The 24,834-nt window shown below is 39.2% G+C and overlaps 1 protein-coding gene across 2 annotated transcripts in view; it reads left to right on the top strand.

Annotated features, from left to right (window-relative positions):
• The window catches only part of CNOT10 (CCR4-NOT transcription complex subunit 10), a 56,472-nt gene that overhangs the window by 24,607 nt on the left and 7,031 nt on the right, over nucleotides 1-24,834 (top strand). Inside the window, exons 9-14 of one of the 2 annotated variants that reach the window (XM_054594868.1) lie at nucleotides 3,261-3,410; nucleotides 4,643-4,845; nucleotides 8,391-8,512; nucleotides 9,806-9,982; nucleotides 10,824-10,901; nucleotides 23,252-23,365. In XM_054594868.1, coding sequence (XP_054450843.1) covers nucleotides 3,261-3,410; nucleotides 4,643-4,845; nucleotides 8,391-8,512; nucleotides 9,806-9,982; nucleotides 10,824-10,901; nucleotides 23,252-23,365 — 844 coding nt within the window. Of the gene's footprint in view, nucleotides 1-3,260; nucleotides 3,411-4,642; nucleotides 4,846-8,390; nucleotides 8,513-9,805; nucleotides 9,983-10,820; nucleotides 10,902-23,251; nucleotides 23,366-24,834 lie in introns of both variants that reach the window. The other variant, XM_054594867.1, reaches the window with a different exon arrangement.

The raw sequence follows: 24,834 nt of genomic DNA, 5'->3' as shown, positions 1-24,834 counted from the left end.
GTCCCTTTAACATTTCATATAGTAATGGTTTGGTGATAATGAATTCCCTTAGTGGTTTTTTGTTTGTTTGTTTGTTTGTTTGTTTGTTTTGTCTGAGAAGCTCTTTATCTGCCCTTCAATTCTAAATGATATCTGTGCTGGATAGAAAAATCTTGGCTGTAGGCCTACTTCTCATAACTTTGAATATTTCTCACCAATCCTTTCTAACCTGCAAAGCTTCTTTTGAGAAGTCAGCTGACAGTCTTATGGGAACTCCCCTGTAGGTAACTCACTACTTTTTTCTTGCTGCTTTTAAGAGTCTCTCTTTATCTTTAACCTTTGGCATTTTAATTATGATGTGTCTTGGAGTGGGCCTCCCTGCATCCATCTTGGTTGGGGCTCTGTACTTCCTGGACTTGCATGTCTGTTTCCTTCATCAAATTAGGGAAGTTTATTATTCTTTCAAATAGGTTTCCAATTTCTTGCTCTTGCTCCTCTTCTGGCACCCCAGAGGTGCAGATGTTGGACCTCTTGAAGTTATCAGAGACAGCTGTTTATACTATCCTCATTTTTAAAATTTTTTTTTCTTCTTGTTCTGGTTGGTTGTTTTTTGTTTCCTTATGTCCAAATCATAGAATTGATTCTCAGCTTAATCCACTCTACTGTTATTTCCCTGTAAATTTTTCTTTATTTTAATTAGTGTATCCTTCGTTTCTGACTGGGTCTTTTTTATGCTGTTGAGGTCCTCATTGAGTTCCTTGAGCATCCTTATAACCAGTGTTTCAAACTCTGCATCTGATAGATTGCTTATCTCCATTTCATTTAGCTCTTTTTCTGGAGTTTTGATCTGTTCTTTCATTTGAGCTGTGTTTCTTTGTCTCCTTGTTTTGGCAGCCTCCCTATGTTTCTTTCTATGTATTTTGAAGAGCTTCTTTGACTCCCTGTCTTAAATTAACATGGCCTACGGGAGTAGGTGTTCTATAGGTCCACTGGCACTACCTCCCCTATCACCCAAGCTGGGTATTTGAGGTTCACCCTTTGTGTGGACTGAGTACACCCTCCTGTTGTAGCTGAGCCTTGGTTGCTGTTGACAGGTCATTGGGAGAGATTTTCCCAGGCCAGTCAGCCGCAAGGACGGGTTGTGACCACTGACCACCACCCTCTACCTTCTGTGGAAGATCGGCTGTGCAGGGGCAAGATGGTAGAGCCCTGACATGGTCTGTAGCTGCCCACTGGGTGCGCTGGCCCTGGGGTTTTCCCAGGTGGAAGAGGGCAAGATCAGCCCCTACCTGAATTTTGCCCGGGGTGACCCTACTTGAGCTCTAAAGCAATCTGAGATAGCTGCTACTTGTGCTGGGCTTGGAGATTGCCAGGTGAAGCCAAACTGTGAACCTTGGCTGGCTGCTGCTGATGTTGGGCCTGGGGCTCACTGAGGCCAGCTGTTGCTTGTTTGAGAGGATTTAGGAAGTTATGAAGCATGAGTTAAGATCAACCATTCTTCTGGAAAAACAGCTGGAGTGCGCCTGTAAGTTGGGTGGGGCAGAGTCTCGGGGGATCTCCAGGGTAGGGCAAACAGTGTTAGCCAGCATGATGGAATCTCAGATGTGGCACCAGCTTGCTGGCTCTGTGGCTGGAGGGTTCATAAAATGGACAATGGCCTCTGCTTGCCTTGATGCCAGTGATTTCAGTTCCTCCCTTTGTGCCACTGGTGCCTTTCAAGCTGCTACCCTGATGCTGTAGTCCATAGGGAATGAGTCTGAATAGGTCAATCCGTGTGTGGCTTCTTTAAAAGGAACTGCTTGGGGATCCAGAAGTTTCTTCCATTGACTCAATCCCCGCTAGTTTTTACAGTCAGCAGTTGTAAGAACTTACCTTTCTGGCACTAGAACCCTGGACTGTGGGGCCTGATATGGGTCTGGGACTCCTTGCTCCCTAGATATCCCCCCCTAATTTTTATCCACCACATGTGGGTGTTCAACCAGCCTATTCCATGTCTGTGCCGGTGTGGATGTGGTATCTTTAATTCTGTAGTTGTCAGATTTCCATTCAACTTGATTTCTGACAGTTCTGAGTGATGGTTCTATATTTTAGTTGTGATTTTGATGTGGTGGTGGGAAGAGGCAAGCCATGTCTGCCCATGCCTCCGTCTTGACCGGAAGTCCCTTAATTTTAAAATATTTCAAAAGTCAATCTTTAGTCTTTAGTATTAAGCATCGAATATCCTGATTATTAATTTTGTTAATCTAATAAAGCATTTTATATCATTGAGGAAAGGTAGCTGTCAGTAAATAGCTTTAGAATGTTTGGGAAGACATTTAGAAAAAGGAAACTAAAGCTTGGATTGCTTCCATTAATTACACCAAAATAAAATCCAGAGAGATCAAGGGTTAAAATTTGAAAACAAAATCATAGAGTCAATAAAAGGCAACTTGGATGAATATATTACTTTTGTGGTGGGGGAGCCTTGATTAAACATTATCCAAAATCCAAGAACCATAGTAGTTAGAAAAGATTATTAAATTGGACCACATAAAAATATAAAGCTTTTTATGATTAAAAACATAAACATAAACACACATACACTGGACCAAGTCACAAGGCAGATGATAAACTTGCAGTGGGGAAAATATTTGAAACAGATGTGACAGAAGGTTTCTATAACAGGCAACCAATAGAAAAACATCTGTAGCCTAATTAAAAAATGGGTAAAAAACAGGAAGAGGCAGTGTTCAGAACAAGAAATGCAAATGCCCAACTAACATGAAAAGAGAGATGATCAGCCATGGTGATACTTAAAGTGTAAACTAAAACAACACAATTTACAGTTTAACAAGCAAAGTAGGACTTTCTATATCTTGCTTTATGTGTTCAATATATTTTGACAATTTCGATATATACCTACTTCATTCTTTCCAGTTTCTATATAGTATTTTATTATGTGGATGCAATACATACATATTAATTTACTAATAAATATTTTTGGGGGGGGTTGAATTTTTTCTATGTGTTGCCTACAATTATTAAATATTAGAAAAAAACTATACCGGCTAATTAAGTCATTGTGCAGGGTTGCTTCACCACCTTTAATAAAAGAGATTTTAAAAGGAAAAGGAGTTTACAAAATTTTCGGATACTCTCTAAATTTCAGATGCCTCGTAAACTGTTCTATAGGGACGGTGTGAAATTGCATGTAGAGTTAACTCATATTAGATAAGCCCAATTCTTATGTGATGTACATCAACAATAAAATTTGTGGACAAATTTATTTGCATTTTTCTTAGGTGAATGCTTGCGATGTATGTTCTGGAATAATCTCGGGTGCATCCATTTTGCCATGAGCAAGCACAATTTGGGAATTTTCTACTTTAAAAAAGCTCTACAGGAGAATGACAATGTCTGTGCACAGCTCAGCGCAGGCAGCACTGACCCAGGTATGCCTTTGCTGGGGAACAGGTGATATTACACTACTTGAGAAAAGTACAGTTTTAAAGAGCAAGCATCTTGCCCTGGCTGGTGTGGCTCAGTGGATCGAGCACCAGCCTGTGAACCGAAAGGTCACTGGTTGATTCCCGGTCAGGGCTCATGCTTGGGTTGCTGGCCAGGGCCCCAGTTGAGAGCATGCGAGAGGCAACTGAGTGATATGTTCCTCTCTCATATCGATGTTTCTTTTCTTCTCTTTCTCCCCCCTTTCACCAGTCTCTAGAAATAAATAGCTAAAATCTTTAAAAAAAGAAAAGAATAGAGCAAGCATCTGGTCAAATTGCATGCTGTGTGCATTTACAGTTAACACTAAGCCTGTCCAACAAGTTTGCGGATTTTTAGTCGATATTGCTACTTTCTATAGCAAGGGGTTAAAAGTAATTATCAAAGACATTTAAATTCACTTTTTCATGGATTTGAAAATAAGTGATCTCATATGGTAAAGTTAAAAACAAAATATTTTGCTAAGATTCCTTGACTGTGCTAAACTTAGTGTTATTATAGCTTCTTTTTCAGGGTTTCACTAATGGCACCACCTGGCAATCTTTAAACAATTTCTGAAATTTATTCCTTCAACATTTATATTCTATAGATCCTTGATTCAGATGCTTAAAATCAGTTAATCATTTAGCTCTGTAAAATATTTTTTAGAACTATTTAATTGATGAAAAATGTATCCAAATCACGAGTAATCTTATTTTATTATGGATTGTGAAACTTTGAATAAGTGAGTGAGTGAACGATAGTCATCGGAAGTATAGCACATTAATTTTTATTTCCATAGTAAAATCCTCTAACACCCTAACATTAACTGAATACTACTGGTTAATAAAAAGCACATGACAATAAATTGATTAACCGAACTGAAAGTAAGAAGAGTGGAATCTCCTTACAGACTTTAAAAATGTGTCTTAAGTGGGTCCTATCTCTTCTCTTTGCCTTCCTGGAACGTTGTTGCCTGCGGAGCTTCTCATTTGTTGGCAACACAGACAACCGAGGTGCCGGGAGAACATTGGGGGCAGGGTGTGGGGGCTGGAGACCATCACTGGTGAGGGCTAGGGAACTGCAAACTGGGGTCATTGGCATTAAACCAGGTAGTGTTTAAGCACTTAGTGGAATAGATGTTTTCAATGTAACTTATTTTAAATCTAATGATTTATTCTCATCTAATTTTTATCATTAGGCAAAAAATTTTCAGGAAGACCCATGTGTACATTACTCACCAACAAGAGGTATGAGTTGCTGTATAACTGTGGAATTCAGCTGCTTCACATCGGAAGGCCTCTTGCTGCCTTCGAGTGCCTGATTGAAGCTGTTCAGGTTTACCACGCAAATCCCCGCCTCTGGCTTCGGCTGGCTGAATGCTGCATTGCTGCCAACAAGGGGGTGAGTGCTGCCTGGGTATCTTTTTGAACCCAACCCCCCACCCCCACCCTACCTACACTGTTACATGGAAAGCAAAAAATACTTGGAAACATACAAGATCTCATCCCCTTTTTAACTCTCAAGGAATTTATAAAGATGGTCTTCTGTTCTTAAACAACTGGACAAAAGAAATTTAGGTTCATGAAGTCAGTCATTAACATTCTGTTCTTAGTAAGTCTGGCAACTGGCATCAGCAGTCACGTTACAGAGCTGAAGCCAGTAGAAGGTCATACCTGCTGGAACCGTGGAGGGCTAGCTGCTGGGGCAGCGGCCATCCCGTGTGTGGGTGTGAGAACGGTGCGTGCACCGGGTGGCGCAGAGGGCTGGCGACAGCCTAGTGAGTGTGGAGAGGACCCCGTGACGCTACATTTCCTTCAGTGCCTGCGGCCTCACTTTTGATTCAATACGTGGTTTAGAGCTCACGGATTACTGGGCTGTTTCTCTCTACACGCTTCTCCACAGTGGCTTTGAGAAATAGCCCAGGTCCATAAGCACTGTGCCTAGATTACCTCCAAATGGCAGTGGGTAGAAGCCTTTGTGTCTCAGGTGAGGAGTGGTAGCGGGAGGTGGGGGAAGACAGGTTGTATCAAACTTGCCAGATGTCTGTGTCACCCGTCTCCTGACCGCCCCCTACCCTTGCTGTGCTCTTGGGGTCAATGGAGATTGGAGAAGGATGGCATGAAATGTTGCCTGGCATGCCTGCCATAGGTGACGTGGATTGTTTAGGCTCTCCACCTGCTAAACAGCACTCCTGAGAAACACCTGCAAGAACTAAAGGGTTTAGAGAAATGTGTTTGCCTGGCAGTTTGAGTACACGTGCACCGCGGGGCGAACGGAGGACTGTGGTCTTTGAGAGGCTTCAGTGATTTATTCCATTATACTTTTCCTTTTACAGGACAGCTTTCTTTTTTGATAATTGTTAAATTCACTGACAAACAATTCTAGGCAAAATTTATACTGTTTTTAAAAATAAAAGGCTCTCTAGAAATTGCTATTCTCTTTAATCCATTGATGAATTTAAGTGTTGGAGGCCATTCTCTTGTGTAGTTCGTGGAAACCAGGGAGTTACATCTTCCTGGGAGACACATATTAAGGTTTAATGTTTTCTTTCAAAATGACTTATTTTTAAAAATAGTACTTCTAGAATTGCCTTTGTTCTGTGGATTATGACCCCCTCATTTTCTTTTAGAAAGTTTTAGATTTGTAATTTTTAAAAAATGGTAAAGATGGCTTAGTTGCTATAACTTGGTAGATACCAGGATACTCATAGCCTGTGCCAATAATAGGTTTGCAATAAGTATTTATCCGTCTTTGTGTATGTTTCTCTTCCTTTTAAAAATTATCCCAGGGGACCTGAAAGAGTAAAAACAACCTAAAATGCTCTCAAAATCAGAAAAACAAAATCTCAATAGGAGCAATAATAAACTCCAAAAAAAGTCCATAAAATTTCTTTCATTTAGTCAGGACAGAGAAGATGCTGAACAAAGCAGTTTTTACCCTCAGAAATTTATTTTTGAATAAAAACAAAACAAAGTGTACCATTTACTTTTCTGAAAATGTACCATTTATTTTTCTGGGTTCTGAAACTCAGATTTGTTAGTGCTATTTCTGCCGAGGCGTTATAAAGTAATGAATATTTTAATTACATATGATTCTTTAAGGTTGATCTGGCACACTTTCTGGCTATTGGTGTATTATTAAAGATATGTTTTATTATCATGGATTTTTAGGTCCATTCCATCATTGTTTTCGTCTGTCGCATATCCAGATCTGGCCAGATGATCAGCTTGCGTGCGTAGCCTTAAGGATCAGGGAAAAGAGTATGGACGAATTATTACAAATTTATCACCATCACTATGAAAAGAAGTCAGAATGGAAGTCCTCCCTTCCCATAATGGTTCAACATACCTACTTTTTCATATTTTCCATTAACAGTGCTCAACACAAGTTTGTTCAAATCAGAGCAGTTAAGCATTATGTAATGCTTTCTTTTTAAAGTGAATGTACAGTGAATCCTTGTTTTTTACAAGTCACATTGGAGGCACAACTATAACACAGTTCCATTAGGGAGCACTAAGGGGCAGTGCAGAAACGGCGCATTTAGAGAAGGACTTTCTGCAGGGCAGATTTGAACCCCGCCAGTTCACATGGGTTGGCTCCGGTTTGTTCCTGTATATGAGAATCTGGATGGAGTCATAAAATGACTAGTTGGGATTCCACCTGCAGGTAAATCAGAGGCAGAGTGAAGGAGGACGGTACATGAAATTGGCCGCAAACTCCTATAATGAGATAATCTATCTTAGGGAAATACCCTATATTTATTGATTTGAGAGGGAGAGAGAGAAACATTGATTTGTTGTTCCACTTATATATATATATTCATTGGTTAATTTTTGTAAGTGCCCTGACCAGGGATCAAACCTACAACCTTGGCATATTGGGATGACACTCAAGTCAACTGAGCTACCCAGCCAGGACTTAGGATATTTTAATATATATTTTATATATATGGATACATATGTGTAAGTAGATTTACCACTTTTAGTTTAATATTTATAGGATTTTAATTTACTGGAAGGCAAGGATTGTGACATATGTAGCTTATTAAAGTTTATATGTTTTTGACAATTTAATATGTACTTTCAGTTAAGAAGGGGGAAAAATCCATTTTAGGAAGTGGAGCGGCCTCCCTTTTTCAGTGTGTTTTTGTGAACCTCTTTTTTCTTTAGTCTGATTTAAAGTGTCTGTAATATGCAGCAAGGTACCTGGGGGGTTGAATGTTCTAAATAAATTGTTCTAGCCCTGGCTGGTGTGGCTCAGGGGACTGACTGCTGACTTGTGAACCAAAGGGCCGCCAGTTCGATTCTGAGTCTGGGCACATGCCTGGGTTGCAGGTCAGGTCCCCAGCAGGGGGCACGAGAGAGGCAACCACACATTGATGTTTCTCTCCCTCTCTTTCTCCCTGCCTTCCCCTCTCTAAAAATAAGTAAATAAAATGTTAAAAAAAAAAAATTGGTCTAGCCCTGGCTGGTGTGGCTCAGTGGATTGAGTGCCGGCCTGCAAACCAAAGGGTCGCCGGTTCGATTCACAGTCAGGGCACATGCCTGGGTTGCAGGCCAGGTCCCCAGGCAACCACACATTGATGTTCCCTTCCCTCTGGTTCTCCCTCTCTTCCTCTCTCTTTAAAAATAAATAAACTTTTTTAAAAAAATAAAATAAATGTACCCCCAAAATAAATAAATCGTTTTAAATACATGCTTGAGTCATTCTTAAGCCTTTTTCCCCTAGGAATTACCTCAAACCTCATATCAATTAAAATGTAGCATATGTCAAAGACTTTCAGTCCCATGTACTCTTTTCTTAAGTACTGAACATATTTCCTTTGTCATCAAAAACTCTACAGTGATGCATCTTAGAAACTTTATTAGAGTAACTGGTAAGAGATCATTTTTCATACCCTGTTTCACAATTTCATTAAATTAATTGGAGATCATTTGTATTTTTAGACTTCTGAACAAGAAACTAAAGGTCTTCCAAGTAAAAAAGGAATTGTACAGTCTATCGTTGGTCAAGGCTATCATCGTAAAATAGTCCTGGCGTCGCAGTCCATACAGAACACTGTGTATAAGTAAGTATTTTACAAAGAGAAAGTGTATCTACTTAGACTTATTATTTCATGGGGGAAACTACCTTGTAGCTAGGTTTTATGGGTATTTCAGAATAGGTCCATAGTGAATGTTACCTAACATGTGATTTTGGCTTATTACATTCGTGAGTGCTAAAATTATTGATGACCTAGGAAACCCTGGTCTATTCAGTGCCATTATTCAGAATGTCCAGAAGAGGGCATCTTGATGTTTCCTTTTTAGAGTTTATCATTGTTAACTTCTTTTTTAGGTATGTTCTTATAGTCCCTAAAGCTAATTCTTTGTAGTAGGAGAAAAAAGTACTAATACGTAAAGCATCCCAAGCACTCTAAATCTGTCACGTGTAAGAACCTTTATTTAACAACTCTTAAATATGAACATCTTTATCTTGTATAAAGATTCTGATTTGGTGTTAGTATTTCTAAGGTAGAAGACTATATAAAAGAGTCACTACTTTTTTTACCCCCAAAATAAAAGTGTTTTCAAAGTTTTTAAATAGTATCTGACACAATATTTTGGTCTTAATTTCAACTATAATGCAGATCTTTTAGAAAACTATATATTAACGCATCACTTTCCTATGATTTCAAAATTAGTACTAATTTTCATATTTATGTATTTTCAAAAGAAAGCTAATTTAGTTTGATATCTCAGAGCAAAGAAAGTTATATAAAATCTCAGCAAAATTATAAGACAAGAGATAGTGCTGCTTTTTCAAAACTTTATTTAAAAAGTCATTTTTAGCCCTGGCTGGTGTGGCTCAGTGGATGGATTGCTGGCCTGTGAACTGAAAGGTCGCAGGTTCGATTCCTGGTCAGGGCACATGCCTGGTTTGCGGGCCAGGTCTCCAGTTGGGGGCATATGAGAAGCAACTGATTGATGTCACACAACAATGTTTCTCTCCCTTCCTTCCCTTTTCTCTAAAAATAAATAAATTTTTTAAAAGTCATTTTCAAAAGTAAATAAGACTCAAATATGAAAATCTTTCTTCCCTTGTTTCCAATTCTTATTATACCTGTCCAATTCTTACTATTTCCTTGTCTGTAACTCCTTAATACATTAACAATGATGTGTCTAATGTGTATACCTGTGACCTATGCTTTTTGCACATTATATATACTATTTAGAATTTTGGTTTTTAGCATTCTCTTGTAACTGCTTGTATGAAAACATCTGCCTATCACTGGGCAAAGTTTTCATTTATTCCTAATAATGGAAAAGTATTATTTCTCTTTATGTTATTTACTTAGCTAATTTGGTTTTGTCCTTTTAAGTGACGGACAGTCTTCAGCCATTCCTGTAGCCAGTATGGAGTTTGCAGCCATTTGTCTCAGAAATGCCTTGTTGCTGTTACCTGAAGAACAGCAGGATCCGAAGCAGGAAAACGGGTCTAAAAACAGTAATCAGTTAGGCGGGAACACTGAGAGCAGCGAAAGCAGTGAAACTTGCAGGTATTCTAATCCCTTTGACGTCCTTGGCAAGGCCCCTCCAGGGCTTCATTAGTAAGCTTCTCTGTCCTTTAGGTGCGTTCCTAAAATCTTCAGCCTGAATTTCCAAAATCCTCTCTTTTGAATAATAGGAAAGGAAAGTATGGATGTTTAAGTATTTCCGGAACAGAAAAATAGGTGAAGGCTAAGTCAGGAGAGAACCTTGAAAGAGAAAAGTGGAAAGTAACAGCTTTTTATTAACAGGAGGAATAGTTGCAAGAAAACCTGTTGCAGAAGAAACCATATTTTTTTACTTTCATTAAAATAAATACTTAAATCCTAAAACTATACCAATTTATAAAAATTGGGAAAGCTTATTTAGTCATAAGTAAACACCATTTTGTATATAGAGTGTTCTTTTTACACATGGCACCTTTAAACTCAAGCCTCCCGTCTCAGCATTTTTTCTTAATTGTAATAGAAATGTTTGTATAACATAGGCAGTCTGAAACAAAATTGTAGGATATTTTCCCTGGTTACGTTTTACTGTAGTTAATTAAAGGCCATCACAAGAATGAGGAATGTGTGAAAATTTTGGAGTGGTTTTCTTTTTATGGTAGAGATATTGCTGTTTTCATTTATAAGTTTCTTAAGAGCAGTATTGTGTGCTGGGGGAAAGAAACTAATATACAGTATTGTTTTAACACATTGGTGATACCAAGTTATAAGCACATTTCATTGTTTGACTCTTTTACACTTTTGTCACAAAAAAATTGTGTGGGAGTAAGGATAGGGAAACAAAACTTTACATTGAATTGCTTATTTGTTGCTCTTCATAATTAAGAGTCTATCTTTATTTTAGCAGTAAAAGTCATGATGGTGATAAATTCATTCCAGCTCCACCGTCTTCTCCGTTAAGAAAACAAGAATTAGAAAACTTAAAGTGAGTATCTAAACAAAATTAGTATTGCATTTATTGAAATAGCACATTGTTTTTAATCTCCTTTATTCTCTTAATATTATGAATTACATGAATTGAATGCCAGGTGTTAAGCCAAACTTTCAATCTTGTGACAAACACTGCTAATCAGAATGTATTATCTTTTTTTTTTTATAAATTGTTGGATTCAGTTTGTTAATATTTTGTTAGGAATATTTGCTTCTACAATATGTTCATGAGGAACGTTGGTTCATACTTCTCTTGTAATGTCTGGGCAGGTTTTGGTTTCAGGGCTATGATGAACATACAAACGAGTTGGAAAGTGCTTCTTCCTCCTCTATTTTCTTAAAGAATTCGTATAAGATAAATATTATTTCTTGCTCAAATGTTTGATAAAGTTCACCAGCGAAACCATCTGGCCTACGGTTTTCTCTGTGGGAAGTATTTGATAATGAATCAAAGTCTTGAATAGATGAGTGCCAGTCACATTTTCTACTTCATCTGTGTCAGTTTGTGTAAATTATATTTTTGTCTATGTACATTATAAGCCCGGTTGCTGTAGCTTTGAACAGTCATGTATACGTGAAAGAAATTAAAAGGAGCACAGTAGTCTTTTATGTTTAGCTACATAAATACCATTTTTTGATGATTTCTGTTTCCCTAAGGTATCATTTCCCTTCAGTCTGAAGATGTCTGTGCAGTGGGTCTTGTTTTGCCAGGTTTTATTTTTGAAGTTTAGAATGGTCTTTAGTTCATCTTTATTCTTGGAGGGTGTTTTCACTGAATGCAGAATTCCAGGTTGGTGATGGGGTTTTCTTGCCCCTTTCAGCCTGATCAGCCTGCTCTTTCAAGATGTCACCGCAGTCTCTACTGGCCCCTGTTGTTTCTGAGAGGAGTTCGCAGTCATTGTATGTGGGTGATATTTTTCCCTCTGTCAAGATAGATTGTCCCTCTCTGTTTTCCAGCAGTTGGGTTAAGAGGAATCTAAGTCTGGTTTTGTTTGTTTTTAACCTTGCTTGGGGTTAGCTGACTCTTTTAAGTCTATAAATTTATCTTTCTATAAACTTGGGATATTTTTAACCATTATTTCTTCATATGATTTTTGGAACTAGGCTTAATGGTACAGCATTACTTCTAAGAATGATTTCAATAATAGGACTACAAATTAAAATGGAAAGGGCGAGCCATTATTTCCCTTTTTTTTTTTTTTTTTTACAATTATAGTTTACATTCAATACTATTTTGTATTAGTTTCAGGTGTGCATTTCTTATGTTTTTGCCTGTGAAGTTGCAAAGGAGTGATAAGAGTAAAATTCAAATGTTAATTATATATTTCTGGTAGCATTGTAAAGTGACACATTCCTTTTGGAAAGCATTTCATTTATTCACATTTTGCTCCAGCAATCATTAGTGCTAGTCTTGTGCCGGTGCAAAGGAATCAGAGATAAAAGAAAAAACTGCCTTCAAAAGCAGATGGCAAACACTTAGCAGAAAATGGTATTAGTTAGGTTAGGTATTAGATGGTGAGATTTGGGATGTCTCCTTTCTTGTGATGATTTATTACCCTTGTAAATGGAAAGTGACCTCACTTTAAAATTTTGCATTTCTTTCATTCTGCGCATGGTGCTCAATCTGATGAAGCAGTTTCCTGATCACCTGTATTTCTTTTTCTGTGAACCTTTATTCGGACAATTTACCATTTTCATATTTTGTTTTACTTTTCATTTTTATAAGAGTTCTTATATAGGGAGGAAATTGGCCTTTATCATTTGTCTTGTGACATTGTTTATGATACTCAGTTATCTAGTAGGATTTCATTTTTTAGAATAATATTTATCAGTATCTCTTTTTTTATCTGCCACACATGGGTGTGGGACCAGCCTATTCTGCATCTCTGCCCCTCCTAGAGTCCCAATGTGGTTTCTTCTTTAATTCCCTTCTTGTGGGACTTCATTCAGTTTGATTTCTGACATTTCTGAATGATGGTTGATTTACAGCTTAGCTGTCATTTTGGTGCGGTCGCGCAAGGAGGTGAGCACGTTTCCTTGTGCTGCCATCTTGACCAGAAGTACCTCTTCGCTTTTTTTTTACTTCACGCAGTGTTTGGAAGAAAGGCCTGTGTGCCTCAAGATTTTAAAAATAATTTATCTGCCCTGGCCAGTGTGGCTCAGTGGATTGAGCTCCAGCCCGTGAATCAAAAGGTGACTGGTTTGATTTTGGGCCAGGTCCCCAGCGGCGGGTGTGTGAGAAGCAACCAGTCCATGTATCTCTCTCCCATCGATGTTTCCCCCCCATCTTTCTCCTTCCCTTGCCCTCTCTCTAAAAGTAAATCAGTGAATTAAAAATAATTTATCCACGTTTTCTTCTGGCATTTTCACTGTCACACTCTCACAACCACCAGTCTAAATGTTTGTCTCGTCTCAAGTTTATTTTGTATAAACAAGTAATTTCGGAAATCTATCCTTATTTTGTATAATTTTTCATAGGACAGTCCGTGGAACTATACTATGGAACAGAACCTTAACATGCTAAGATTTTATGTCTAAGCAAGATTTTAAAAATTAGATATTATAAAATGACATGTTTATTTCTGTTTGCATTAAAAAACATCTGGAGGGATCTATATCAAAACCGTTATAGTCATTATCCCTGAATGGTGGGATAATGGATATTTTTGGGGGGGGGGCTGTTTTTTTTCTAGCTTTTAAAAATGAAGATATTTCGCTGACATTAGTGATACCCCCTCCTTACACTCCCAGTGTCTTTGGAGGAAAGGCTGGCCAGCAGGTGTGCCTTTTTCTGACCACGTATTGTCTCATCTGTGTGTTCATGGCGGAGCATTGCAGCCAGCGAGCTCAGGACGCCAGGCACCCTGCCCAGCAAAGCAGTAACTTTCTATCTGTTTTGTTCTAGTCTGTCCAATTATACCATAAATTCCCACTTTGCAGTAGTACCCTCTCTGTCCTGGGGGGGGGCGGGCGGCGGTGTATGTCTCCCTCTCCCCGCCCCCGAATATCCCCACAGTATCCTATTGTTAAGAAGGAAAATCTCAAGTCTCAAATTTAGTTAGAGATGAGTTGGTCATTTAAGGTTTTGAAAATGGTATTTTGGTTTTTCAAACTTGACAAAGTTCATTAAATATTTTTTTTTCAATTATCTTCAGGAATATTGTCTTGAATTCTTATTTCTTGTATGAGTCATAAGGTGGCAAGAATATAAAAGTACTGTGACAAATTGTCATGAAACAATGACAAAATCAAAATGTACACAAGGATATTTGCTGTAAAATGAAATAAAATTAAGTTTTTACAAAGCAATCAAATTTCAACCATATAACAAAAATAACTCACTATACTAGATTTTTGTCTTGAGAGGAAATGTGTAAAAACAAAGCAAATTAAGTAAAGCCAAACTGGATTTGGTATAAAGTAAACTGGTAGGGAAGAAGTGGGCTATTGTTCAGCCAGGGCAATATTTGGGAAAACTCTTTCACTTACCAAAAAATGTGCCGTTTTCCCCTAGTATGTCTAATCCTTCTAGAGATGTCATTGTTTATGTAGCCACCCACATTTCATATTTACCTAAGGGTTCATCTGTTTTTAATAAGTTATTTTATATGATAAAAATCCAAGTACAGTCATGTGCCTCATAGTAACACCTCAGCCACAAACCGCATGTGTGACAGAGGTCCCTTGCATTATAACTGAGCTGAAATACTCCTGTAGCCCAGTGACACTAGCACAGTTCACTTAGTCACGTGTTTGCGGTGCGGCTGGTGTAAACAAACCTACTGCTCTCTCTGCCAGTTGTATGAAAGTATTGCTCATAAAATTATGAACAGTACATAATACTTAATAATAAACTACTATGTTACTGGTTTATATATTGTTTATACTATACGTTTTATCATCATTTTAGTGTACTCTTTCTATTTCTGGATAAAAAAGGTGCTGTAAAACAGTACTCTGCAGGGTGGCATGCTTCTCAAAGAGTTTCGTACTTCTCATGGCATCATTGTTTGCTTTCCACGTGTCCTAGCAGGAGGGTTGGTGTTTTTCAGGGAAAATAAAATTACTTCCCTATTTTTGCGGAAAGGGGCGAAGGCTCTCCACAGGGAATTCCGTCATCACAAAGTGAGGCAAGGATGGGTGCCCTGGTATATATTAACCTTCCTTCCTTATGTATATGTTAACCTTCCTTTCTTATGGAGCAGATGGGAGGAAGGAAATGGAACAAGGTGGAAGAAGCCTTGGGGTAGGTTTATAAAAAGAACTGCAATGCAGGACGGTAGTAAGAGTAATGTGGAGACAAATGGTGCCGGGAAGGAGTTGTAAAAGATCTGTGTCTGTGTTGTAATTTTTGAAGCTGTAAGGGCTCAGGAAGCAGTCGGGTGTGACGAAGGGCAGGTCTGTGGCCGGGGCCAGGTGTCCTCTGTAGAGGGAAGGAGTCTGCCCATTGGTTCTGTGAAGATCGCAGCTTCTTAGAGATTTCATCTATTTCCGACCTGAATTCTTTTATGTGATTGGAAATGTGTGTGACTAGTGTATAGTTTAGTTTTTATGGACTATTACATTTGACCCGTTGTGCTCCGTAATACCCAAGACACCAACGCAAAACCTCATTTCCTATTTCTAGCATAACTAATAGGCAGTAAATTATCAAGACCTTCTGATGGCCACTTCTTACGGTGTGGGTTCACAGCCTTTTGAGTATTTTCAGTTTTTTCCATTTGTACAGAGAGGAAGATGGCTCCCAAAATGTTCATTCTAACCAGGTTGCAAGTGTGTCTTCCGAAGGCGTAGGGCACCGGGCGCAGTTGTGGGATTCCTTGTTAAAGTCAAGGCGGGTTTCAGGAAAATATCCTCCCAAGTAAAACAGAAATTTGTCCCCAAATCAGGGGATGTGTCTCAGAAATTCACTAAATCATTTCATAGTGAGGCTCAGAGAAATAAAAAATTGTCCACACAAGGATTTTATAGCAGCTTTACTCATGACGGACAAAAACTAGAAAATAACCCAGGTATCCATTAATAGGAGAATGGCTAATTTGTAGTTCACACTATATATCGGAGTACTACTCAGCTACAAAAAGGAAGAAATTGATGATGTCCAAAACATTTGTGTTTCTTATTTGACTTAGTATGAGATATATACTATATAATTCCATTTATACCATTTATATGACAGGCAGAACTACACAAAAATAATCTATATTGCTAGAAATTAGAACGGGTTGGGAATTGGAAGGAATCATTCTGCAGAGACAGAAATGTTCTGTGTCTTAATTGGGTTGGTGGTTACATATATTCAAACGCAACACACTGGGCACTTAAAATGGTGTATTTTAATGTTTATAAATTATACCGCACTTAAAGCTTTTAAAGGTATTTTGAAATATTACAAAATTAATATAATTCTAAATATGTTCTTTTGGGAAATGTAATTTAACCACTAATGATTAGTAAATGGTCAGTTTCCCTTACACATCATTTATGAGGTGGCATGACATGGAAAATTTGGTTTCTTAACCAAAACCTAAAAAACAATTCCTCTGCTTGTATTTAACATGTATTTCTTAGATTCCAAGTGCAGAATTCTCTGCCAAACCCACTCATCACATATGGCTACTGAGCCCATGAAATGTGGCTGGTAAAGGTGTGCTGTTTAAGTGTGTGAGAGCCAGATTTCAGGGGTGGGGGAGATGTCGGAACTCACTACCCGAGAAGCGTAAAATATCAATAATTTTTGTATTTGTTGGTTATATGTCGAAATGTTTTAAATATTTTGGATTAATTAAAATGTGTAAAATTAGTTTTGCACATTTCTTTCTACTTTTTTAAATTTGCTAACTAGAAAATTTTAAGTCACGCTTGTGGCTCCAGTTGTGTATTTATTGGACAGCACTGCTTCAAGGGTTTGGAGCTGTTTGAAGGGCTGTATTTGTTGATACATGGTTTCCTCAAGTGTGTAACATTGTTGTTGTGCCAGTTTTCTCTCATACCACAAATTTTAGCTGAATATCTCTCCAGAAAAATTTTTGTCTTTAAAAGGCCTAGTGTCCAAGTGAATCTTAGAATAGAAGCTTGTGCAGGATTGATATGACCATATGTTTTGATTTAATTATTAATGTTGCCACATGCATTTGGAGATAATGATTTTCTTATACAGTGATTGGTTATATTGCAAGAGTATACTTTTAAGATTTTCTTTTTTTTAAGGAAAGAGTCAAACATTTATTGACTCTGCTGATACCTTATATTTCAAAAACAGTTTTATTTAGGTATAATTCACACTATAGAATTCACCCATTCAAAGTGTACCATCAGTAGTTTTTAGTGTATTCACAGATATGTGTGCCTATCACCACAATTTTGAAACATTTTCATCACCTCAAAAATAAACCCTCTACCTTTTAGCTACACACCCCTTTGCCCCCAGTCCGCAGTCCTAATTAATCTACTTTCTCTATAGATTTTCTTAGGGAGACTTTCATATGAATGGAATGTTATATAATATGTGGACTTTTATGCTTGGCTTCTTTCACGTAAGATAATGTTTTCATGAAGGACCCATGGACCATGGACGGGGACAGGGTGGGGACTGACTGGGGAAGCGCAGCATGGGGGGCGGGGGGGCGGGTAGTGGCGGGGGCTGGGACAACTGTAATAAAACAATTTAAAAAATGTTTTCAAGGTTCATCCAAGTAGCACGTATCATATTTTATTCCTTTTTATTGCCAAATATATTCATTATATGGACATAGCACATTTTATTTATCATTTCATTCATTGATGGACATTTGGATTGTTTCCACCTTTTTAGGCTATTATGAACAATGCTGCTGTAAACATTTGTGTACAGGTTTTTGTGTAGGCATGTTTTTCTTTTTCTTGGAGGTATAGCTAGAAGTAGAATCGCGGTGTCATACAGTGATTCTGATTAATCATTTGAGGAATTGCCAGGCTTTTGTAAAGTGGCTGCACCATTTACAGCGCCACCAGTCATATGAGTGTTTCAGTTTCTTCACGTCTTCACCGGCACTTGTAATTGGCCGTTTATTTTATTATGCATCGTAGTGGATGTGAAGTAGTATCTCCTTGTCGCTTTGGTTTTCATTTCCTTGAAGACTAATAATGCATGGCATCTTTGTGTAATGGGTATTTGTATATCTTCCTTAGAGAAATGTTTTTTCAGGTCCTTTGCCTATTTTTTAATTGGGTTATTTATCTTCTTGTTATTAAGTTATAAGAGTTCTTTATATATTCCAGGTAAAAGACCCTTATCAGCTATATGATTTGCAGATATCTTCTCCCATTCTTTGGGTTGCCTTTAGCCTTTCTTGAAGGTGTCCTTTGAATGACAGAAGTTTTTCATTTTGATGAAGGTCAGTTTATCTGTTTTTTTCTTTGTTTGTGTTTTTCATGTCATACCTAAGAACCTTTTACCAAAGCCAAGGTATGAGAGTTTACCACTGTGTGTTCTAAGAGTTTTACAGTTTTATGTGCTTACATTTAGGTCTTTGATCCATTTAGAGTTAATTTTTGTATATAGTATGAGATAAGGGCTCAACCTAAATCTTTTGCTTGCATACTGGTATCTTATTAATAATAAAGAAATAAATTCACAGGATTAGTCACTGCTAACATTCCATGTTTGCACAGTTGTTTAACTGTCACGGGTATGTACTGAGTCTTCCATGTGGCTTTATTATAGGACATCTTTGTTGTTCATTCTAAGATTGTGGTTTTAGCTGAAATTTTAATTTCTAAAACTAAAATGGTAGCTGCTCTAGAACCTGGAAAACAGTATAACGACTGGAAAGGGAAGGAAATAATGTTGAGGCTAACATGGGAAATGTCTGTATGAAAAATTAACACCAAAGCATGTAACAGCATAAACATGAAACATCAATGTCTTTTTTTTTTTTTTTAATTAGTGGCTCAAAAATGGATAAAAGAAAATGGTCAGGCCAAATTTAACGAAGCCCAGTTAAGTTATTTCACAAATACAAATTGTAGAACCTTTGTTAGTTCATTTAGACTCTGATGTAACACTCAGTGAATTATTTCCCATTCAGTTAAAAAGAATTGGGCCTCCCATGGCCCAATGTTTATAAGAGAAAATGAATTAAACAAATGGTTGATAACATAGATATTATAGACAGTTTTAGCGTGCTTAAGGACTTGTACTTCTTTTGGTATCAGCCTAGTTGTTCTCTTGCACCTCATGAGACATACCTAAAACAGGATTATGGCGAATAATCTTTTGAATCTCCTATTGCTCTTGCTAGACCCCCAGCCTGTGTCAGTCTTGTAACGGAGGACGGTCCTACCAGCACCTGTCCATCCAATCCACTCTGCCAGAGAAGGGAACTGTCTGCCTGACACTTCCTTCACCTTATCAGCTGTTTGTGCTCACACTGGCGTGATTCACATCTGCGTCCCAGGATTTCATTTAGATAAACGTGATCAGATTGATTGCAGGCCAGGGTTAGAATAATTCTTCAGTGGTCTGCCACTCAGTGGAAACCCCACAGGGCCACCGCTGACATTGGACAAATCATTTAATCCCTCTGGGCTTTACTTTTCTCTTCTGGCAAATAAGGAAATTGGATTGGGTGGTCTTAAGGTCCTGTCCATACACAAAATGCTATGTCTGTGACTTTATGCATTTTATGTGCTGCCTGGAGTGGACACGGTTCTCTGAGATGCTAGACTTGGTTAAAAAGAAAAACTTTTCAGTGTCTTTGTACTGGGCTTGCTTTCTTTCTTTCTTTTTTTTTTATTTGGGTGTGTTTGTCAGTAAGATTGTTTTTGCATACATAGAACTGTTACTAGATAGGAAAACATTTACAGAAAACATGATGTGAAAACCTTACCTCATTTAACTTTTAAATTTTCTTAAGAGTTGAAAGTTGACAGGTTTAACGTTTTGTAGATGGTTGTAGATAAATGGTTACAGCTTGAAATATTTTTTTTTGAAATTTAAAAATTCAGTACCATATTCAGTTTGTCTGGAAGAAATTCTCTTACTGGATTTCTGCAGTCAAGTTTTCAAACAGCGTTGGTTATGAGATCACTTTGTGATTTTGTTTTTCTATGACAAATGGGACATACCGAATTTACCCCCATTCTAACCTCTCTTTAATAAGGGTTAGACTACTTCGGACACTTGTTTTAGATTCATTTAATGTACAGAACATATGGCTTGACAGATTTTAATGCCCAATCTTGTATAGCTTGTTGCTGTAATTTGGTGTTTTGAAGAAAGGTTTTTTTTCTTTTTTCCCCTTCTCTTTCTTCCTCGTCCTTTTCTTTTCCAAGGGCTGGTGGCCGGCGGACCCGAGCCAGCGCCGCCGACCTGTGGAGGGGAGAGAGAGGGGTTGTGGCGGACTGTCCCCGGGGGGCCGAAGCCAGCGCGCGTCCCCTCGTCCCCTCGGGGCGCAGCCCTTCCAGTCCGCTGGCCTGTCAGATCCACTGAGGGCTTGGGAAAGCAGATGGGACAGTGGCTCGAGGAAGTCGCCGGGCGAATGGTGGGGGAGGGTGCCAATATTGTAAGTAGCAGCTACCACAAGTAAAGGAAAGTGGTTTCTCCAGAGGCTCTGTAGCTGAAGGCGTGCGTGTCTGCAGCGTCCCCAGCCTGTGGGAGCCGCGCAGCAGAGTGCGGGCTTGTTTTCTAAGAGGAAAAGGAGGATGAGCGAGGGGGTGGCGGCCAGAGGAGCGGTGGGGACCTTGGAAGGCACGACGGGAAGCAGAACGTGAATGCTACTTGGAGTTTCACGGGGCGGGAACTCGCTTACTCCTCCTGCTTCTTGATGAGAAAGCCAGCCGTCAAGGTCTGCGTTCACATATTGAAGCATTTTTTTCCAGAAAGATTGTTGTATTATTAGAATCTTTTACCCTGTTGTGATTTGTTACGATACCTCATGGGAAAAGGGGCAAAAGTTGAGGGAAACAGATTTTCACCTTGTGCATAATTATAGTTCGGACTTCCTGAGACACAGAATCCTTGCTGCAGACGTCGCAGGACTGATTTCTGGACCCAGAGCGGGCCTGACAGAGGGCGGGGGCGCAGCAGCCCCCTCCCTGCGGTCGGGAGAGGCCGGGGCAGGATTTTCCCAGCCAGCTGCCCGCGTGGGGGGGCCGCCGTCCCAGGCTCGGGCGGCCCGTCGGGGGGAGCCGGGAAGGGGGGGCTTGATCAGCAAGGCGGCCTGTCCCGGTGGACCGGCGTGGCTCTGGCTGCCTGAAGAGTGAATGTGAGACATTGAAAAGGTCTTCAGTGAATACCTATCAAATACCTAGCGCAGGTGCTGAGAAAGTGCTCTGGCCTTTGTGTAGGAATCAAAAGATGGGGGCTTCTCCTTTTAAGGAGCTTATGTTTTGCCTCCACCTTTGGCGAAGTCATAAATGAAAATGGATATTAGACTTGGTGGCTGTCACTCTTCTAGGCCCTGAGTTGATGGTGTTGTTAGGCCTCTGGAAAACCTGACCCGGGGCTTTAAAATGTAAAAGTCTTCTCCATAAGCAGTACGTTCCTGACTGATAAATAAATGTTCATTGACATTTTAACATAAAAACTGCAAGTAAGCCAAAAGAGAACACTAAATTACCCTAATCTCAGTGCATTGGGAGCGAACCACTGAAGTGCTTCTGAAAGTGGGCGATAATAAGCGGCCTGTGAGTCTTCTCTCAGAGCGGAGACCCCCGGGGCCGCGGCCGCAGGGCAGCCCGGCTGGCGGAGACAGCTGCTGGGGACTCAGGGATCTCGACAGCAGGCCTGTTAGGAAAATCCCTTTGGAAACGACCGCTATTTGCCTGCTCTTCAATTATTCTTTTCTGTGAAGAGGGTTCCCTGTTCACAGATTGTCGATTAGGTGCTCCTTCACAACAATTAAACTTTTACTATTGGGATTAAATTGTTTTCTTTTTAAAAGGACAGCAGGCACATATATAGGCATAGTGACACATGCGTTGGAGAAATCATAATGCAGTCTTACCTTCCTACTTCATTTTCAGGGCAGTCTTGTGACTTGATGGAGAAACAGTGTGATAGGATGGGAAGAGCAGTGAGTTGGGAGCCCACAGTGCTGACTGTTAGCCTGACTCACACACTCCAGGCTAGAGAAGAGTGTATGTAACTACTTTGAATCTCAGTTTCTCCACTGATAAAACAAGGAACCGCAGCAGGCCGTCTTTCAGCCCTACCGTCGTAGCCAAAGACCGCAAATGTCCATTTCCTTTTGCCTTCTCTGGGACCGGTCTACTTTTCTGTGTTGTTAGATGTTGGGGGGCTACTTTTCCATCAGCGGATAATTTCCTAAGGTTCCAGCAGCCAGGGGTGAGCCAGGGAGAGGAAACAGCAGAGTACTCTGAACTGGCCCAGCTGGGCTTTTACCAGAGCACCATTTCTAGCCAGAGGATTTCAGAGTGTTAGAGGACTCTACGGTGATGTGGTTACATTCTTCCTCAGACTGAAATTACAACCTAAATGCACTTAATGATATACATATGTATTGTAATTTGTAAACATACCTCAAAACCCTATATCTAAGTCAGGCCATTTGTGGCCGGCCATTCAGACTTCATTTCTATTTGACAAGGGTTTATTTTAAGATTGCTTTGTGGAACGGTTGTTTAACATTCAAGTGATCTATTAGTGTCAAGTCTTTAGCTAGACCTGTTTTAAATGAGCTGCACGTTAAGTAGAAAATCAAACAGAAATTCAGGTTTCCAACCCAACTTAGCAAAATCAGTGAAACTTAAAATTTTTTTATTTTCACATGTATTTATTCAGCCTGGTTTTTTTTCTTAAATATTTATTTAGGATAATACTGCCTATATGACTGAAATTCTTTCAGTTACTCTTGATATTGTTGCTTAGTGAGAACTATAGACTTCTTAATAGGCTCAGAGGAGAGCACTTTACAGTAGCTAAGTTAAATGGATTTTTAGTAAGTTAATTGTGTTTCTTAACAAAGTCACACATATACCTAGGGAGAATAACATCTCTTGTATAGCTTTATTTATAGGATGTTCAAAGAAATGTTACATTATTTTTTGCAGGCTAAATATATGTTGTAACTCTATTTGGTTAATTTGTTGGGGATGGGGTCAATTGGATGGAAGCTAAAGATTGTTTAGGTAAATAGCTATACTGTGCTTCAGACAGTAGTTCAGACAGTAGTTTTATACGTCATTCTAACTATTTACCATTAGTATTTACCACTGTGGCTTCCTCTCTGCTTTCCTGGTATCCATATCGTCAGCCATAATTCAGGTCTTCTTTCCTATTTAACAAATGTAACCATTGCCAGCTTTGTAACAGGTTTTCAGCCCTTCCCTTTTATGTTGCAGATGCTCCATCCTGGCCTGCAGCGCTTATGTGGCTCTGGCTTTGGGCGATAACCTTATGGCTTTGAATCACGCAGATAAACTTCTTCAGCAGCCCAAGCTGTCAGGATCTCTTAAGTAAGTGTGACTTGCCCTGTGTGTTCCTGGTTTGTTTTGTTTGGAGGTTTTCAGTCCCTTTGTGGTGCATGTTCCTTCGTTTTACTCCCCCAATGCAGTGTTATCTAGAGAAAGCAACTGATAATTTTGTGGTTGGTAGTGAAACTTTTTCACTTTTTGCACCGAAGGGTTAATGGACATGGCACTTGCTGCCTCAAGGATTAGGCAGAACCTTTGGACTCTGTAGTGTCTGTCACTAGGTTTGACTAGGACATACCACCAGAGCATATTGTCACATATTAGCCTCAAAATAAGATGAGCTCTATAGAGACAGATGCGTAGAGAGCAGGCTGACACCTCGGGCGTGTGGGGCGGGCAGTTGGGGGCGGCATGATCAAGCAAAAAGAAAGAACTCACAGACACAGACGACAGTGTGGTGATTGCGGTGGGGATTAGGGGTGGGTAGGTGGAGGCGGAAGGGGGTGTAAGTGTGATAAATGGTCATGGAAAAATACAACAAAAAATAAACTATTAAGAAGAAGAAGATGAGTCTTCAGAAGACCCTCAAAAAAGGAGTTTGGTCACCGTGATAAATCTGTTTTGAGGAATGCAATTGAAATAGACAAATAAGAATTTTAAAATATTTTTCCAAACTACTGTACCATTTCCTGAGTACATGAGTTTTATTCAAACTTTTTAGTTGCCTCTTCAATATTAGTGTCACTGTCATTCTAGAAGTTTCTAAAGCATACCATCTTCTTTTATGGAATTGAGTGAATTGCAGGGTGCAGTCTTTGTATAATGCTGATACTAGAAATTTTGTCCAAAGCCACTGATACTCTGTATAACACTTTGCAGTTGTTTTTTCATTCATCCTGTTGGGTATATTCTTATAATCTCTAAAATACAATACTTACTCATTTGCCTTTGAGTGATCTTTGTTTATAAAATGCAGCACTTAGAATTTGAGATCATACCCTGAGGAATGATTGTGTAAATGTTTATTTTTGCCTTTGAAAAAATATTACTTTATACAGGCATCTAAAATTAACATTGATTGAAGCTGGTTCAGGCCAATGTTCCCCAAACATAACTTGTACATCTAGTAAGTAACATGAGACTTTGTCACAATTCCGATATAAGGGAACTCCTGCTCTTTTTTGAGAAAAGTTTGTCTAATATTCAGGCCTGGGGGATCCTGAGTTCAGTCCAAGGCAGGTGGTTTGCCTCCAAGGTCCTTCCGTCTTCATTGTCCAGCTCCATGAAATACCAGACAGGAGCGAGTGCAGTGTTGCTGTGTTCAGATTGCGGTGTGCGTGGGCATTATTAGAGTGGTGTTTTGTTTTTCTTTTTAACAAAAATGAAACAGCCCTGACTGGTGTTGCTCAATGGTTTGGGTGTCCTGCAAGACAGAAGGTCACTGGTTTGACTTCCGGTCGGGGCACATGCCTAGTTCCTGGCCAGGTTCCCAGTTGGGGGCGAACGAGAGG

The sequence above is a fragment of the Pteronotus mesoamericanus genome, unplaced genomic scaffold (assembly GCF_021234165.1).
Source record: "Pteronotus mesoamericanus isolate MK-2021 breed Mesoamerican mustached bat unplaced genomic scaffold, CSHL_Meso_final scaffold_54, whole genome shotgun sequence".
NCBI lineage: Eukaryota > Metazoa > Chordata > Mammalia > Chiroptera > Mormoopidae > Pteronotus > Pteronotus mesoamericanus.
This window is presented reverse-complemented; position numbering and strand designations above follow the sequence as displayed.